Genomic DNA, 20261 nt, shown 5'->3' with positions numbered 1-20261 from the left:
GGGTTGGTCTACCTGCCACTCTCTGTATTGCGGACAGGCCTCTGAGCGCAGCTTCTGGAGTGTCTCCTGGAAAAACTTATGTAGGGATGGCAGAGAATTCCGCCACGGATTTCAGTGAGGCCGAATGCAATGGCATTCGGCCCCCCGAAACCCGTGGCAGAACGGCCTGCCCCCCCGCCCCCCCACGGAATCCCCCCCCCGGGATTAAGCTTACCTGGGGCAGATGTTCCGGTGGCAGTGGAAGCAGCTGGCCTCTCAGCCAGCTGCTGCGGACTCAAATGGCGGCCGCCATAGCGGCCGCCATATGCGTCCAACCAGGCTTCTGTGATAGGCGATGTAAGTATTTACATCACCTATCATGGCAAAGGCAGCCACGCAAATGGCAGCCACCACGCCATTTGTGTAGTTGGCTTTGCCGTGATAGGCTACGTAAATACTTACGTAGCCTATCACGGCAACAACAACAACAAAAACAGCATACGCAAATGGTGGCAGCTACGGCAGCTGCCACTTACGTTCCCTTTTTTTGCTGTTTTAGCCTACGTAAATATTTACGTAAGCTATTACGGCAAAAAAAAGGGGGATACAAATAGCGTAGTGGGCGCTATTTGTGTCCCCTTTTTTTTTGCCGTAATAGCTTACGTAAATATTTATGTAGGCTAAAACAGCTAAAAAAAGGGAACGCAAATGGCAGCCGCCGTAGCCGCCGCCATTTGCGTACGCGGGGGTTTTTTCCCAGACGACTGCCCAGCGGCCGGATGTCCAGCTGCGAGCGACCCCGGCCGGTGGCTCCACAGAATCTCTGAGGAGTGGAGCCGGCCAGATTAGGATTTCAGGGGGAGGTGTGGAGCGCCTCCCCCCCACCACGAATCACCCCGTCGAAAAGGTAAGTAACTTTCGTACATCCCTAAACGTATGACATCCAAACTGAGAGGGACAGTTGCAGTGGGTCATCTCCTTATAGCCTCTAGAAATATCACCAGGAAATTCTGGGTGGTGGTGGTGGTAGGGAACTAGGGCCATTGGCAAAGTGCTCCATCCCCAGGGAGAATCTCAGCAGGAGCTGTGATGTTATGCTGACTGCTGTCTCACCACAAGGGTTTGGCGTTTTTGTTTTGTTTTCTGACAGAAAGGCGGCAGAAGAAGCTGTGTGTGTGTGTGTGTGGGGGAAATTGAGGGGGCAGTTAAGGCACTTAGCAAGCAGTAAAAGAAACCTCCTGTGGACTGCATGTGGCCTGCTGACCATGGATTGTCCACATGTGCCTCAAAATTAAATCAAATACTTAATGAATACTCTTAATCATTTGTATTTATAGAACAACCAATGATTTCTGAAACTTGCGGATAATAAATGTTGCAGCCATGGTCAATGTCTAAATGGAAAAAGAAGAAGATCATAAACCCTAATATGGATTCAATAAGGTTTCATTGAAGGCCTGATTCAGAATCATACAGTAGGCAACAACACCTCAGATTTTCTCACACCAGGATTCTCCTGAAAATTGCTAATATCCTAGCAAGAGGATGATCAAACGCTACGGACAACAGCCATTGTTTCTAAAGTTCTTACACCTCTGGTCCAACAAAGGACCAGGCATTGAGGGGAGCCCTGTAGGTAGACAACAGGAAACTCAAATGGTCTAATGTAGAATATGCCAGATCCATGTCCTACTTCTGATTTCAGTTTCAAAGTTTCACATTTGAATGTTACAAATGTATGCACCAAGCTAATTTATCAACCAGAAGGTGTTGAAAACCAAGGTAATCTCTGAATATGCATGGAAAATATTGTTTGCAAACGTATCACCCATCTTATTAACCTCCTTATTAGTTAGGAGGAGTGATTATGAATGGAAGGGATACTTCTCCACCAACATGTACACTAACATTTCTGGTGAGGACCCCAGGTTCCTGATTATACGTCATACTACTTTGTCATCCACATGTGTCATCCATATGTGTTAATTTTGCCTCTAAATGTTACAGCCTGTCATAGTACCACCCTTAGTGCAGCATGCCCCCACCTGTGACATAAGGAGACCCAAAGCCATTGAATATGCATTGGTAAAAATTACATATGTGATAGGAAAAGTTGGGATGTACCTAAATGTCTCCCAGTTTGGAAGCAGAGAGCCAGGAGGATACCCATTACATTCATCATGGAGATCCCATTTTCAGTCACAACCCCTCTAGTGGCCTTGATGAATACCCTAGTCCTCCTGAATGCTGCCAGTTTTAATTTCATGGCAAACATCTTTCCTAACACTTTAATTTTCTTGGGGGAGCATCGAACAAGATGGCACCAAAATATGTTTAATTACAGTCTCCTGTATATAACAGCTGCATTTTGCATCCCCAGCCTGTATACAATACAACACCAACCGTGTGTCCTATGCACATTGTCATCTTGCTTGTGGCCACAGGTTGTACTACAGTTAAGTAGTCACATCCCAAATGTCCATGTTTCATGTGCAGTATGGCCACTATTCATAAGTGCTAAGAAAAATCTGTGGCTACTATGATATCATTGTAAGCGCAATCATGTTCCGACTCAGACTAATCTTGGTCATCCACAGGAGACACGATCAAGTCGCAACATATCCGCAAGTGGAATGTTTGTAAATAAGGGGGTTTTCAGTGAAACCTGAAAGTATTTATGGTTGAAGGGCAATCAGTACTGTGGCAGCTGGAAGGAGCCCTCCACACTGTGTGGGATTTCATGGCCTGGTTTCACTAATTCTGTGTGGACAAGGAGGTTTTGGGACTTTTTTTATCAGTCCCTAATACCACACTGCAAACCTGTTTTGTAACTAAGAAGAGTTTCAAAATTGGATTCCTGCATTGAGCAGGGGGTTAGACTCGATGGCCTTGTAGGCCCCTTCCAACCCTACTATTCTATGATTCAGAAACAGTTTGCGATACTGAATGGTGGCCTGTGATTCAATGGGAAAAGTAAAGATGTGACTGGGTGCGTGTCAGTCCAGTACACTAAGGAAGTTATTTGGATGCCAGCCAACATATGTATCAGCCTTGTATTTAAGCATGCACCTGGTAGCCACAGATGACGAAGAAGAAAGGCTGTCAGAGAATGGCAGCCCTTCCTCTGTGCACAGCATAGAAATGCAGCGGGCTGCTGCAGGAGGGATGGAGCCAGCAGGCGAGTAAAATGGTTGCAGGTTAGTAACTTCTGTGGACTTACTTACAAGGCTGATACACACACACACAGTAAGTCTTCCTCACTATCTATGCATACATTTACACATTCAGAAATAGAAGCACACAATAAATTGTCAACAGTGCAAAAGTCAGCTTTAGATTCATCTAAACTTACAAGATGGTGCCTCGAAATGAAGACTCTCCCTCCCTTTTTTTTTTAAAGAATTGAAAACAAAAGACACCTTTCAACCTTACAGCATTTCTGGTCCAACTCAAAAGTGTCCCTTTGGAAAATGTAAACACAGTTCTCGATTGTGTGTGCACATGACATGTTCACTTGCGCAAAAGAGACCACTTCCTCACTGGTTTCCCACTAAGGCGACCTCAAAGACATCGAGTCCTGCTTTGAAATAAACCTGAGCTGAATTGAAGCTGTTGAGCACTTTTGACCAGGCTGCTTGGAGAGTCTCGTTTGACTGATGTAGCTTGCAGTGTTCCACCGCCTCAAGCAGTACTGAAAACTGGTGTGTCCTTTCATCCAGTCTGTAAAGGATGTTTCTAAAAGAGAACAATGGAAACGGTAAATGCTTGACTCAGACAGATGAAAACAGGTATCTGAAAATCATCTGAAATCATCGATGATACCCCCAGGTGGCAGCCACGTTTTACAAATGATACACATTTACCCACTGTAACATTAACCCACGGCAAGCTCAGAACTTGAATGTGTATATTTTATCTGCCTTCCCAGAAGTGTGCCCCTTCATCGCTCCAGGAGCATACATCCACAAATCTTATCAAAGGAAACATCGTCAATCAGGATGAAATATATATCGCAACCGCAGCCTCGTGACATCCCTCTAGCAGCCGCTAACATTTTCTCATTGAGGAGAACAACATCACAATCCCATATGCAATAGCCTTTACACCTCACTGGGATGTCCCTCTCCCCTAAGTTCTAAGCTATGTCTGGCAATGCTGTTAGGAGGGCCATACTACCCCCTCCCTTATTTTCCAAAATATTGTTGCATCATCAAAATGTGGCATCGTAGGTTTGGGACAATGAAACACAAAATCATATATGCAGTTTTCACATGGGGAGGATTTATATTTAGTTTGGCTCCTAGATAATGTAAAATAGGCTGATTGACTTGCTATTTTTCGGAGAGCTGGGCTATTGGTTAATAGATTCCCCACTGAAATAGATGATCAGCTTATTATTGAACAGTGCCACAGAATTTCCCATTCAAAGAAATGAGCAGGATGATATTTCACATTGCGTTGTAGTATTTATAGTGCTCATCACTATTCCCCACTGACCAGTCTGCTATCGTCCACATGGTGGTGGGCAATTGCTCACACAGACAGAGTTCTCCAGACAAACAACTGATACGTGTGCTGTTTCGCATGGTGCCAAGCTAATGTGCATACTTCTTTGTTCTGTGCAATAAGATGGTGTGTGTGTTTGTGTGTTTTCCCCTTAGGTTCTGGATTATTTATTTATTAGGTATTCAAAGTATTTATAAGCCCCCTCTTTAAGGTCAAGCCCTCACAAAGCGATATACAATGTGGAACATTACAAGATACAATTAGGCGCACAGTTAACAAATGGAAATCTCCTATGAACTGCACAAGCCCTTCACATTCTCAAGAAAGGGCTGTACTGAAGGGGGCAAGCATAAATCAACTAGAAGTAGGGATGTATGAAAGTCACTTACCTTTTCGTAGGGGTGATTCATGGGGGGGGGAGGCGCTTTGCACCTCTCCCCGAAATCCTAACCTGTCCGGCTCCGCTCCACGGCAACTCCACGGAGCTGCTGGCCGGGTGCATTCACAGGCGTCTGGAGCCTGCGGATGCAAATGGCAGCGGCTATGCCATTTGCACCCCTGTTTTTTTACCATGATAGGCTACATAAATATTTATGTAGCCTATCACGGCAAAAAAACAAGAACGCAAATGGAGGCGGCTACGGCGGCCGCCATTTGCATTCCCTTTTTTTGCTGTGGTAGGCTACGTAAATATTTATTATAACAGCCTCTGCAGGGACACAAATGGTGTCCCTGTGTTAGCCGTGATAGGCTATGTAAGTATTTACGTAGCCTATCACAGCCTAAATGGGGAAGCGAATGGCGGTCACAGATGCAGACGCCATTCGCAAAGCAGCGCGAATGGCACCAGGTAAGTGCTCTGTTTTGCACATCTTTCATGGGGTGGTGGGGCAAGGGGCTTTGTTCCACCACAGATTTCGGGGGGCCGAATGCACTGGCATTCGGCCTCACTGAGATCTGTGGCGGAATTCTCTGACATCCCTAACTAGAAGGGAGTTCCAGAACTGTGGGGTCACCACTGAGAAAGCCCTATCAATTTCCCTGTGTTCAGGGAATTGTTGATATATTTGAGATACATGTCTACAGCCATGGATATGCAATTCACAATATCACCAGCGTGGTGTAATGGCAAGAGTGTTAAACTAGGAGCTGGGAGATCCGGGTTCTAGTCCCCACTCAGCCATAGAAGCTCACTGGGTGACTTTGGGCCAGTCACAGACTCTCAGCCCAACCCACCTCACAGGGTTGTTGTTGTGAGGATAAAATGGAGAGGAGGAAGATAATGTAAGCCGCCTTGGGTTCCTTGCAAGAGGAAAAAAGGCAGGATATAAATGCTATAAATGCAATAAATAAAATCACAAAAATGCCAGTCATACATATCTGGCATGCCCTGCTATAACAACAACAACAGCAACAACAACTGAGAAATTGCACAGAGAAAGCCCATAATCATTGAAGGACATAGATAGCAGTGCTGTTGCAGCACTAACTCAGGCAATGTCTTTCAATTTTTATGACAATAACAATCGAAGATTGTGCCCATGTCATTTTCAAACAGCCAGTTGTTCTCAAATTTTGGACATGCCAACACTTTGGCACCCAAACATCCTGGGATTCTCAGAGGGGCATGATATTCCTCATTGTTGGAACTGTGGACCACTTTGGTTTTCAAAACAGTCCATTACAAGTTGGACTCAGTATTTTTTTTTCCCTTGGGCAGGATCAGTCTTATCAGTAGATGGCCTTAACTGGCAATCTATGACTACTATACAGTGAGGGGAGCATCTCTATTGCTAATGAAACTGACCATTTCCCTGTGATGCTATTCCATGAGGCTATGAAGTGTCAGGTGTTGGACAGGTGAGAAAGACCCTGCCGATTTGACTGTGATAAAAACAGCACAACCCTGTACATGTCTCGTCATAAGTGAGCCCCATTGAGTTCTCAGGTAAATATGCATAGGACTGCAGCCTAGCACACTGCAGCCACATGGGTTAGCATCATTAGGAAACAAGTCCTATGTGGCTCTGAGTGGGTTTTGTGGGTATATAAAGGCTTCTAGTCAACCAATGCCACAGTTCTTCTTTAAAGCAAAACTATTTTCTGTTACAAAGTACTGCAGGAATGTATGTATGTGTGTGTGTGTGTGTGTGTGTATATGTGTATATATATATATATATATATATATGTATATATATATGTGTGTGTGTGTGTATATATGTATATATATATATATATATATATGTGTGTGTGTGTGTGTGTATATGTGTATATATATATATATGTGTGTGTGTGTGTGCATATATATATATGTGTGTGTGTGTGTGTGTGTGTATGTGTATATATATATATATATATATACGCACGCGCACACACACACACACACAATACCTCCCCTACACAGTGTATTTCCATTAGGTTTTAGTGGGTCTGTTTGAACAGGTAATAAATGTTATCATAAAGCAGGTGCAATCATTTCCCTAATTAGAGCAGTATGTAAATATCATAAATCTCTTCCCAGGGGTGCCTTTGATTGTAAACCAAAGTGTGCGAAGTTGTGTGTGTGTGTGTGGGAGGGGTCAGTGAGTGATTGTAGGTAGGACTTTATCCTCAAGCACATACAAAGGATTTCATAAAATGAACGGATGGGGGGGAGAAAAAAAATAACGAAAGAAAGCAGCTCAGCCAAGACACTCCATTAGTAACTTAATTACATGACAGGCCCAGTGGCAACTCCAAATTAGTAATAAAACTGCCAGCGATAGTCACCCAGAAGACTACCAGAGAGTATTTTCTGCAGATAACTATCAGAGTCATCTAATTACCATTCAAAGACAGGGATTGGCTTAAAAAAAGTGACAGGATAAATGGCAACTTAGAAAGCGCTCTTTGAAATGGTTCCTTTATGGCCTCCTTTGCATAAAGAGTATAACTTACCCTCAAATGCACTAGAACTTGCATAACACTATTTTTTAAAAAAAAATCCTTGCTGTTTCTAAAATTGGGTATAAATAAATCATTTAAGCAAGACACTGGAAAACATATAGAATGGCAATGAAGGGTCTGACCCAGGACCAGCCCAAGAGATTTTTCTGCCTAGGGCAACAGACAAAATGGCACACACACACACACACACTCCATGCACAGAAGCTGACTGGACTAATGAATCCCACAAAGATGATAGGGCAGCATCTCCTACCATATCTGGGACCAGAAGCCTAGCTTAGGGGCACAGGGCAGGCCATGTGGAACATAGAAGTCTGTCCTCCAGTACCTCAGCCCTCATCTGCACCCCGCAGAGAGACACCTCACTCTGCCTAATGGTAGGTTTGGCTCTGGTTTAACAAAGAATGTAAGAACATACAAAGAGCCATGCTGGATCAGACCAAGGGTCCATCTACTCCAGCATTCTGTTCACACAGTGGCCAACCAGCTGTCAACCAGGAAGCCACAAGCAGGGCATGAGCACAGCATCACCCTCCCACCCATGTTCCCCAGCAACTGGTGTACATAGGCTCACTGGCTCTGGTACTGGAGGTAGCACAGAACCATCAGGACTAGTAGCCATTGATAGCCTTTTCGTCCAGGAATTTGTCCAACCCCCTTTTAAAGCCATCCAAATTGGTGGCCATCGCCACATCCTGAGGTAGCAAATTCCATAGTTTAACCATGCGCTGTGTGAAGAAGTCTGCTTTCTTTCAGAGATCTTTAGCAACTGAAGCCAACCTGATACCAAGTGTACATGTTTGGCTTCAGTAGCATTTTCATAGAATCATAGAATAGTAGGGTTGGAAGGGATCTACAAGGCCATCGAGTCCAACCCCCTGCTCAATGCAGGAATCCAAGTCACAGCATCCTCGACAGATGGCTGTCCAGCCTCATCTTGAATGCCTCCAGTGTGGGAGAGCCCACCACCTCCCTAGGTAATTGGGTCCATTGTCGTATTGCTCTAACAGTCAGGAGGAAGTTTTTCCTGATGTTCAGCCGGAATCTGGCTTCCTGTAACTTGAGTCCATTATTCTGTGTCCTGCACTCTGCAATGATTGAGAAGAGATCCTGGCCTTCCTCTCTGTGACAACCTTTTTAAATGTGTTGAGATGGATCCAGTTTTAGGCATGCATGCAGAGATCCCACTCCTTCCTCCCTTCTACCACTCTCCCCACCACTACCCCAAAATGCTGGGAGAAAGTTGGGGGATCTTACTGAATGGGGTAGGAAATCTTCCCACAGAGATTGGACTGCATTCTGCAACCTTTGAAATAAGTCAATATTTTTGTGTTAAAAATAGCATGATAACAACATTGCTGTACATGTTTCAAGTATTGTTGTCTGGCAGTTTGAGACCAGGTCAGGGCTAGCTGTTTTGATAGGGCAGAAATTTGTGCAAACACTTGGAGCAAATATTCACCTCTTAAGAAATCCTATTCTGTTCCAGTAGATGCTGCTGCTGGTGGCTTTTTCATCCTTCAGTCTCACAATGTTAAGGATCAATGAGCTGTGGCTACATGACGATGTCACTTAAGACAGATGAGGGCAATTCAAAGTGCGGGCAATGTAAATGAATAATCATTTTTTGCAAGTAATGATTTGCTGAAAACTTTGCTGAAAAAGAGGCACATTTTTGCGGCAGTAGCAAAACTGTTTGTGAAAAACTGACTAATTTTGGCTCAGCTTCAGTTTCTAGTTACGGCTGTATTCTGAATGTATCGAAAAGGAAGGCTGCACCATGAAAATGAATTCTGACAAAGGCAAAACCAATGCGTGAAAGATGTAAGTATCTGAGCTCCTTCCCAGTGGCATAGCATCTGAATTTAGAGCATGAAACTGCCCTCTCAGAGCATTGGTCTATCATGGTTCATAGTTCAGCACTGTCTGCTCCAAACAGAAGTGCTTCTCCAAGGTCATAAGCAGGACACACTCACAGATCTTCTATCCAAGATCCTTTTAACTGGAAATACCAGAAACTGAACACGGGAACTTCTGCATGCTGCATGAGCTGTGAACCCATTGGGGACAAGGGTACTCTTTACCAGAGTTCGGAAATCCAGAGGGTAGGCAGACGAGGCTATAACCCCATTACTAGGGATGTCGGAGAATTTATCCACGAATCTCTGGGAGGCTGAATGCCAACGCATTCGGCCCCCCAAAATTGGTGGAGAAACGGTCCGCCACCCCCCTGCCCCCCCCGGGATGGGACTTACCTTGGTCGAATGTCCCTGGCGGCAGCGGCTCCCGGCAGCGGTGCAGTGGCGGTGCGGCAGCAGCTGGTCTTCTGACCGGCCGCTAGGAGTGCACGAAAGCCACTTGCCTGGTCTCGCAGCTTGCTTCGCGGTGGGGGGGGGGTGCTTCGCTGCTCCCCCCGAAGTTCAGGCCGGGGGGGAGGCTTCCTGCCTCACCCGGCTGAAATTCAGGCCAGGGGGGAGGCTTCCCGCCTCGCCCGGCCAAAATTCAGGCCAGGGAGGAGGCACCTCGCCTCGCCTGGCCGTAAAATAAAAAGTAAAAAAAAAACAACGCCCCTGTGATAGCCTACGTGACGAATAACGTAGCCTATCATGCCTAGATCTGCAAAGTCAGCCGTGATAGGCTATGTTTATCATCACATAGCCTATCACGGGTGACTTCAAAAAAAAAAAAGCGTGTACGCAAAGGGCGGCCCCTATAGGGAGCCGCCATTCGCGTTCCTTATTTGGTCGCTGTAGTCTACGTAAATCTTTACGTAGACTACTGCGAAAATAAGGGCAACGCAAATAGCGTTGCCCTTATTTTCGCCGTAGTCTACGTAATCTTTACGTAGACTACGGCGACCAAATAAGGAATGTGAATGGCGGCTCCCTATGGGGGCCGCCATTAGCCGTACGCGCTTTTTTTTTTTTTAAGTCACCCGTGATAGGCTACGTGATGATTTACGTAGCCTATCACGGCTGACTTTGCAAATCTAGCCGTGATAGGCTACGTTAATCGTCACGTACCCTATCGCGGGGGCATTTTTTTTTTTTTTACTTTTATTGGAATGGCGGTGGCGGCAGCCGGTCGAAAGACCAGCTGCCGCCTCTGCCCCTGTCGAAGACCTGATGAACCGCCGCCGGGACCCGCCGCCGGGAGGGACATTCGGGAAAGGTAAGTCCCGTCCTGGGGGGGGGTGCGGGGGGCAGGGGGGGTGCGGAGAATTTCTCCCCGAAACTACTTCGGGTGGCCGAACGCGTTGGCACTCGGCCCCCGAAGTTTCGGGGAGAAATTCTCCCCCATCCCTACCGGCTGCCACTGCCGCCATTTCCAAGTAAAACAACAACAACAACAACAACAAACGTGATAGGCTACGTAAAGAGTTACGTAGCCTATCACGGCTAGATTTTCAAAAAACACCGTGATAGGCTATGTAAATGTTTAAGTAGCCTATCACGGCTGACTTCGGGGGGGGGGGAAGCACGTACGCAAATGGAGGCGCCCATGGGCACCGCCATTTGCATACGCGCTTTTTTTTCCCCCAAAGTCAGCCGTGATAGGCTACGTAAACATTTACGTAGCCTATCACAGCTGACTGCAGGGACGCAAACAGCGGCGGCTACGGCCGCCGCCATTTGCATCCCGGCAGTAGAAGAGGATTTGCAGCCGGAGGGACGGGGCGCCTCCCCCCCAGCCAGAATTTCGGCCGGAGGGACAGGGCGCCTCCCCCCCGGCCAGAATTTTGGCGGGGAGGGATGGGGCACCTCCCCCCCACCCAGAATTTCAGGGGGAGGGATGGAGCACCTCCCCCCCACCACGAAGCAAGCTGCGGGACCAGGTAAGGGACTTTCGTCCATCCCTGCCCATTAGCACCAGGGGGAAAAAAAAGGTTAAATTGCAGATCATGATTGAGGATATTTTTGGAAACGTATTTCCCTTGACGTATGTATCTGTTTTCAGATCATGGAGAAAGCAAGAGAATTCCAGAAAAACGTCTATTTCTGCTTCACTGACTACGCCAGTGTAGTGTAGTGGTGAGAGTGATGGACTGGGAGCCGGGAGATCCGGGTTCTAGTCCCCACTTGGCCATGGAAGCTCACTGGGTGACTTTGGGCCAGTCACAGACTCTCAGCCCAACCTAACTCACAGGGTTGTTGTTGTGAGGATACAACGGTGAGGAGGAGGATAATGTAAGCCGCCTTGAGTTCCTTGCGAGAGGGAGAAAGGCGGGGTATAAATGCAATAAATAAATAAATAAATAAATAAAGCCTTTGATTGTGTGGATCACAACAAACTGTGGCAAATTCTTAAAAGAGATGGGAGTACCAGAGCACCTTACCTGTCTCCCGAGAAACCTGTACGAGGGTCAAGAAGCAACAGTAAGAACCAGACATGGAACAACTGATTGGTTCAAAATTGGGAAAGGAGTACGACAAGGCTGCATATTGTCACCCTGCTTATTTAATTTACGTGCAGAGTACATCATGAGAAACGCCGGGTTGGATGAATCACAGGTCAGAATTAAGATTGCCGAGAGAATTATCAACAACCTCAGATACGCAGATGACACCACCCTAATGGCAGAAAGCGACGAGGATCTAAAGAGCCTCTTTTGAGGGTGAAAGTGGAGAGTGCAAAAGCTGGTTTGAAACTCAACATTCAAAAAACGAAGATCATGGCATCTGGCCCCATCACTTCCTGTCATATAGAAGGGGAAGAAATGGAAGCAGTGACAGATTTTATTTTCTTGGGCTCCGAGATCACCGCAGACGGTGACTGTAGCCATGAAATTAAAAGACGTTTGCTCCTTGGGAGGAAAGCTATGGCAAACCTAGACAGCATAGTAAGAAGCAGAGACATCACCTTGCCGACAAAGGTTCGTATAATCAAAGCTATGGTTTTCCCAGTAGCAATGTATGGCTGTGAGAGCTGGACTATAAGGAAGGCTGAGCGCTGAAGAATTGATGCTTTCGAGCTGTGGTGCTGGAGAAGACTCTTCCGAGTCCCCTGGACTGCAAGGAGGTCCAATCAGTCCATCCTAAAGGAAATCAACCCTGACTGCTCATTGGAAGGACAGATACTGAAGCTGAAGCTAATGATGTATGAAAGGTACTTACCTTTCCACGTATTATGCTGATGCTGGGGGGAGGTGTTCCGTCCCTCCCCCTGGAATCCTGGCCGGGGGGGAAGGCGCTCCGTTCCTCCCCCCCCAGAATCCTGGCCAGCCGGCTCCGCTCCGCAGGGCTCCGCTCCGCGGGGGGCCGTTCCACCACCGATTTCGGGAGGCAGAATGCGCTGGCATTCAGCCTCCCTGAGATCCGTGGCGGAACTTTCGTACATCCTTAGCTGAAGCTCAAATATTTTGGCCACCTAATGTGAAGAGAAAAGTCACTGGAAAAGACCCTGATGTAGGGATGTACGAAACTCCCCATACCTGGCTCCGCCGGGTTCTGCTGGTGGGGGGAGGAGCTCCATCCCTCCCCCCAGAATCCTCACCGGGGGGGAGGCACGGAGCGCCTCCCCCCCAGGAATCCTGGCCGGCCGGCTGGCTCCGCTCCACGGGGATTCTGCAGAGCCACCGGCCAGCTCTGCCAGCAGCCAGACATCCAGCCGCTGGCTAGCAGTGACACAAATGGTGGCGGCCATTTGCATCCCTGTAGTCAGCCGTGATAGGCTACATAAAGACTTACATAGCCTATCACGTCTGGCTTAAAAAAACACACACGCGCGCGTGTATGCAAATGGCGGCGGCTACAGCCGCCGCCATTTGTTTTCCTTATTTTTGGCCATCTTAGACTACGTAAATATTTATGTAGACTAAGATGGCCAAAAATAAGGAACACAAATGGCGGCGGCCGTAGCCACCCCCATTTGCATACGCATTTTGTTTTGTTTTTTTTTAAGCCAGACATGATAGGCTATGTAAGTCTTTACATAGCCTATCATGTCTTGTAAAAAAACAACAACAACAACAACAAGACTGCAAATGGCGGCGGTGGCAGCCGGTCGGAAGACCAGCCGCCGCCGCTGCAGCTGCCGCCGGCTGGAAGATCCACCCCAAGTAAGTCTCGTCCCGAGGGGGATCCACGGGGGGTCAGGGGGGTCAGGGGGTCAAGCTGTTCTGCCACAGATTCCGGGGGGCTGAATGCAGTGGCATTCGGCCTCACTGAGATCCGTGGCAGAATTCTCTGCCATCTCTACCCTGATGCTAGGAAAGACTGAAGGCAAAAGGAGAAGGGGACGGAAGAGGATGAGGTGGCTAGATAGCATCACCAATGCAATGAATATGAACTTGAGCACAGTCCAGGAGAAAGCGGAGGACAGGAAGGCCTGGTGTGCTCTGGTCCATGGGGTCACGAAGAGTCGGACATGATTTAACGACTGAACAACAACAACAGTGTATCTGTTTTCCAGATCTTATGAGGTTTGCTGGAGCCAATCAGAAGCAGTAGTAAAGTAAGACACATTGGGTTGGATCCGGGATCTGCCTTCCAGTCTGTTCATGGAAGCTGCCTCTGCTCAATTTGCAGGGATAGCTCACCCCATTCAGCAAGGTTTCCCAAACCTCCGTGAAGCTTTTTCAGGAGGCCCGAAGGACTGCCGGGGGGGGAGGGGTGTTTGCTTCTGCCATCCCAATTGTACGTGGCTAAATCTGGATCCAATCTATTCTGAACAGTGAGTTGATGGCCCAGGGTCTTCTCTAGAAGAGGGGTGGGGGCGTGTGTGCTTATGCAGTTAAACAGTGCTATGACCACCAGAGCTATTAGAATTAGGATTTACGAACACAAGCTGCATCCATTCCAGAAGGCTCCAGGATCCCATGGTGAAATATTTTAATGACATGGAGCATGATGAAAATGATCTAAATTTCTGGACAACGGAAAGGATGCAAGGACATGGGACAAGGCTACATCACCAACTGGGAAGGATCGAAATCCTCTGGATTCATTCTTTAAAGAAAATGCAGCCTTATAGACTAAATGAAGAGTCTAATTGGGTGCCAGTCTTGTAACCTCCCCTTATTTTGTTCTGCACTGTGTTGGACGTAAAACTTGCCATTGTTTTATTTTCATCTTTGTTCATTTTGGTTTACTATTTTACATTTGTTTAAGAATAACCATTGTACTAATTACGAGCAGCAATTCACCTTATGTTTCTTTAAAGCTTAGGGTCTTTTTTTAGGGCCTCAAGAGCAACTTATGCAGTAACAGGTAACTGTGGATATTCCTTCCAAATTGTTTTGTTAACACACCTGCTTTGAGTTCTGATTTGGGCCTGTGTGTAGCAGCCTGGTTCACAACATCAAATGGTCGCACATAGCGTCTAAGCCGTCTGTTCTAGCATTACAAAAAACACCTCTTCAGAACAACAGTTTTGTTACTTTTGATTATGATAAACAGCTTCTACAGGCAGAAGTGATTAGTCATTTGGGGAAGAATGCTCTAGGTTTGATTGATTGATTGATTGACTGGTGGTGGGTTGCTCTCTGGGTTCTTTGTACAAATGTCTGCATCACAGTTTAGTCATATCGTCGATATACCTGGGAAATCATCATAAAATGACACAGGTATTTTTATGTTTCAGAATATAGGAGGGAATACTTCCACCATTTTCTTTTATGCATTTATTCAACTGAATGGTGTGGATCTCAGTTTCTGTACATATAACAAATACTGGTAAATGGATTCTTTTATTTATTTATTTATTTATTTATATTTATTTATTCATTGCATTTATATCCCACCTTTTTTCCTCTTGCAAGGAACCCAAGGCAGCTTACATTATCCTCCTCCTCTCCGTTTTATCCTCACAACAACAACCCTGTGAGGTAGGTTGGGCTGAGAGTCTGTGTCCCAAAGTCACCCAGTGAGCTTCCATGGCTGAGTGGGGACTAGAACCTGGCTCTCCCAGCTCCCAGTCTATCACTCTCACCACTACACAACTACACTGGCTTTATTAGTATATATTTGACTATTTAGATATCGAATAGTATCTCAGGTATATCTAAACTTGTGTATTTTGCTTTCCAGGTTCCATTCAGGAATTCAAGTATGATGCTAATTTTGTTTTAGTAAGGGCTGTAATGATTGTTTATCTTTATATTTTTCTCCCACTGAAGAGGGCCAGGTTGGTCAAATGCATTTGGGATATTGGTATTGTTTATGTGTACAGCCTATGTATTTGGGAACCCAGTATTGTGAATATGTACAGTCTATGTGTATGATGTATGGATGGGCATTTATGACTATTAATTGTTTTAAGTTTGAGTGACATACTGGTATTTATTTTAAAATTTTGTTAGATTTTTGTACATATATATTTTCCCTTTAACCTTTTCTTTGTCTCTACATCATATGCATTTAAACAAGGTCTTGTAGTTTGAGAGATAAGAGGCATTTGTTTTTCTCCATATGACATGGTGTCTCAAGAACTACCAGACCAAGAGTCCCCTCGTGCATAGGCAGGGTAGAGGGGCAACTGGTAGGTGGGACAAAGCACTGTAATAATCAGGAATATTGATCCAAGGGACAGCGGGAGCCAGACGGGGATGGATGAATAAAGCTCTAGTTCTCTCTCTCTCTCTCTCTCTCTCTTTCACACACACACACAAACACACTCACACACACATACACACCACCACCACCACTACCACCACCTGGTTTTAAATACAAGTCATGAGATTGCATGCATAGGATGGGTTTGTGGTATGTGTGTGGAAGGGGCCTGTGATGCAAGTTTGTACTGGCCCCCCAAAACAATACTTGGGTCTCAGGGAAACACCATTATGGTTTGATATTTACATGATTAAAATGACATCTATCTAATTTCTCTGCCTAATCACTTCATAATACCACCTTTCAACCTTAACTATTTTGATCACGTAAGTATAATACACAAAGTCACTGCAACCCACACAAAGAGATTCTTAAAAGGAAAGTGCAATGCATTATTGATGGCACTAATGAAATTACTACACACATCACTCATACTTAATGGGTCCATTTCAGTGACACATCATAGCAACCTGAAAAGTACAGCACCAAACTGGGAAAAGTAATTAATAACTCCAGACAGCAGTTCTGAAGGAGATAAAACCTCTTCACAAAACTGACAAATCAGCCTTAATAAACTATGGCAAAGGAACATACAAAAGGAATTGTATTAAAAGTAGAAGAAGAAGGTCTTTATGAACCATTTCTGTGACTGAAAAATGTGCTCATTGGTGATAGAAATAATGGCTCTCTATTCAAACATTGTTCTTCATTAGCTGAAATGGGGATAGAGTAAGACCCATACCAGCCAGAAAGTAACCTGTATTATACTCCATCTTAAATAAATCAAACAAGATAATGCCATGCCTCTGCAAATGGCTTCAACTATAATATTCCATAATGCAAGAAGACCCATTTGATTTTTTTTAATAATTATATTAAAGTGTTTCAGGGTTTAAGCTGAGGCAGCAGTGAGTGATATGTTCTGGAGCTTATGTGTTCCACTGTAAATTAAGGGATAAGACAGAAACAGATCCTGGGGTACAAATTGATATCAGAAGATATGGGCATTGCATTTGGAGTGTGGGCAGGAATGCTTTGCAAAACCGTAGCAGGAATGCATTCTTGCTGCTTCTATTTCCCTGGGCCAGATGGTGTGTTTAGACATGAGCCTTATGTTCTGGCCCATCAAAAGCAATTCACACTAGGAAAGAAACATCTACCATGTTTTTGTTTGTTTTTAGTTATGTGTTGCTTGTGTATGTTGTTGGTGTGCTTCTATGTAAATGGATTTTAAACTTTTTATATTGTATTTAACGTTTTAACTTCTGTAAACTGCCCAGAGAGCTTCAGCTATAGGGTGGTGTAGAAATAATAATAATAATAATAATGATGATGATGATGATGATGATGATGACGACGACGATGATGATGCCAGGCTCTGGCTAGAAATAGAATAGTGGACTGGATGGACCTTGGTCAATAGAATCATAGAGATGGAAGTGACCTTCGAGATCATCTAGCCAGCCACCTGCTTAATGCTGGGTCTACAATTCAGGATGCAGCTACTACATCCCTGTCAGAGGCCATCCAGCCTCTGCTTAAATACCTCCAGCAAAAGCGAGCTCACCACCTCCCATTCCACTGCTGAACATGCCCCGTCGTTAGGAAGTGTAGCTGAAATCTGCTTGCCTGCAGGTTCCAAACACTGGTTCTAGTCCTGCTCTCTGGTGCAACGGAGAACAACTCTGCTTCATCTTCTGTGTGACAGCCTTTCACATATTTGAAGACCACTACCATGTCTCCCCTCAATCTTCTCTTCTGGCTAAACATACTCAGCTCCCTCACAGGGCTCTCCCACACTGGAGGCATTCAGGATGAGGCTGGACAGCCATCTGTAGGGGATGCTCTGACTTGGATGGATTCCTGCACTGAGCAGGGGGTTGGATTCAATGGTCTTGTAGGCCCCTTCCAACCCTCCTGTTCTATGATTCTATGACTTGGTTTCTAGATCCCTCACCTGGTTGCTCTGCTCTGGGCATGCTCCAGTTTGTCAATTCATATGTTTTTAAGCATTTAAACTGAGCATACAAAAACATGTAATGCATATGTTCTGTAGCTTCACCCATCTGAACACTTAGAAATTCCAAAATGGACAGGTTACTCTGATATGCTCCATTTCCTTATTGCATTAGCATAGAGGTTCATAGCAAGCTTTCTGCTCTGGCCTCAATATATGCCATAGTATGATATATGAACATGGGAAGAAAGCATAGGCCAATTCTCACACTCTGTCCATATATTCATTGGGGAAGGGGGGTTGTGTTCAGTTTTACTTCCATGCGTTCAGCAGCAGGTTAGAAGAGGGTTTACATGTGTACAACTATAGGCCCATGCCACCTGCGTTCACCTTCTGCTGAATACATAGAAGTTGAGGGTGTGGCAAGCAGCAATGGGTACCATTTTGAGAAGCTTGCAGTCTTGCTCCCCCTGTATTCATTAGGTGAATTAATGGATGGAGTGTGATAATAGGGCTCTGGTCTCTTGTCATGGGACATCTTAAACATTATGGGAGCAACAAGAGATTGGACACTGCTACAGCAGCTCCATTGTCATTCAAAGGTAATGTTTCAATCAAGCCATCCAGTAACCTTAAATGACTAAATCCCAGCTAGCTCAGATGTTTAAATCACTCAATTTAAGTAAATGGATGGGAGAATTCACCAGAATTATTTAAAAAGAATTGGAAGTGATATTTTAGATTCCAATTTAAAAGCTACTTGCAGAAATGATTTTTTCCTACTCTACCCCATCCTGAAACATTTGTATACCAATGATAAACAAAATCAATAAATTACAAATTACGGTGAGATTCTATTGACAACTCCTTGACATTGAAATATGGGCTTGTCAAAAGTATGTACAATGACGAGACATGCTGTGCTGCTCCTGTGACTATTGCTATATTTGTCCAAAATTCAAATATGTTCATATATTTAAATTAATTCTCTCTCTCTCTCTCTCTCTCTCTCTCTCTCTGGCTCCTTAGCTTAATAACACAAATCAAGAGACAAAATGCAAGGTTATTAAGACTGTATAATCAGCCTCTTTCTAAATATACATTTGAATAATAACACAAGGCATAAATAGGATGGTGCTTCCATAGGAAATGCAGGCTAATGGCTTTTGTCAGCATTCTTTGCATTTTATGGCAGCGGGAAATAGGGAATATCATTCGGCTATTACGTATGAAGAGCAAAAGAGGCGTTGGCAGAAACCTCCCCTTATGAGGTGTCTCAGCCATTCAGTCACTGTGTGGCCAGAACAAAGATGAACAGAGGTCCCAGATGACATATCTTTTGCTGGGCTGAGACGTTTCAGACTGTAGGTCAGATAAACAGATGCTTCTCAATCTATAATACTCCTCACGCATACACAACTAGATTGCGTTGTCATATGCACAGAGAAAAATAGAGACACATTAAAACATCATTATAAAATAGTGCTGAGATGAAAGTCCTGAGATGCAATCCTATACATATTGATTTGGGACTATGCCTCACTCCACTCTGTGGGGATTACTTCTGACTAGGGATGTATGGATTGTGCAAAATCCATTCCGTCTGTGTTTCATGGATTCTCAGGTACCTTTTGTTCCACTATCTGCCCATCAACAAAACCAGATTTTTTTTAGTTTCCGAATCTGTGCACATGTGAGCAAATGCGTGCAAATTTGCACATGCAAAAATGCACAAATTCCAACAAAATGCGCACTATCCCCCCCATTTGCATTTTCACACTTGAGTCTGTGGGGGAAATTTGCATTTTTGGCTGGGTTTTGTATTCTTGCATATTTTTCTGTGAGGAAATTTGCACAAAATTTGGGAAAGTTAGAAAAGTGGTTGCAAGTCTGTGGACTCTGCCCAACAGGGTAAAAACCAGTTCGCTGCAGAATCCATGGGTCAGTTTCATAAAAATCCGAACTCATTTGGTCCCATTGCAGATTTTTCTGACATCCCTACTTTTGACTGATTAGACCTTCACAGGATTGCACCATACATGAAGTTCTTTTCAGCCTGAAAGTGGTGATTTGGAGGGGGGCAAGGGGAAGATTTCAAGAGACAGGCTGCCCATTCATTGTTTTCCTTGCTGCCACTGGTCAATGTTTCTAGTGGCAGCAGCAGCAGCACCAAGACTGGGTGCCTTTTAAAATTTATTTTTACCCACAAGTCACCCAAGCGGGTAAAAGTGACTCAAGGAAGCCCTCCTTTCTGCCCTAGGGATGGGGGAGAATTTCTCCCTGAAACTTCGGGGGGCCGAGTGCCAATGCATTCAGTCCTC

At 45.1% G+C, this 20261-nt stretch overlaps 1 protein-coding gene across 2 annotated transcripts in view; it reads right to left on the bottom strand.

Annotated features, from left to right (window-relative positions):
• Positions 1 to 1292: 1292 nt before the first annotated feature.
• NAALADL2 (N-acetylated alpha-linked acidic dipeptidase like 2) overlaps positions 1293 to 20261 on the bottom strand; it is a 1211675-nt gene continuing 1192706 nt past the window's right edge. For both annotated transcript variants that reach the window (XM_084847509.1, XM_084847508.1), the window contains exon 14: positions 1293 to 3714. In XM_084847509.1, the coding sequence (XP_084703635.1) occupies positions 3516 to 3714 (199 nt within the window). In that variant the 3' untranslated portion in view covers positions 1293 to 3515. The remainder of the gene's footprint in view (positions 3715 to 20261) is intronic.

The sequence above is a fragment of the Heloderma suspectum genome, chromosome 3 (assembly GCF_057233095.1).
Source record: "Heloderma suspectum isolate Gila_16-S chromosome 3, 16-S_ref, whole genome shotgun sequence".
Lineage (NCBI taxonomy): Eukaryota > Metazoa > Chordata > Lepidosauria > Squamata > Helodermatidae > Heloderma > Heloderma suspectum.
This window is presented reverse-complemented; position numbering and strand designations above follow the sequence as displayed.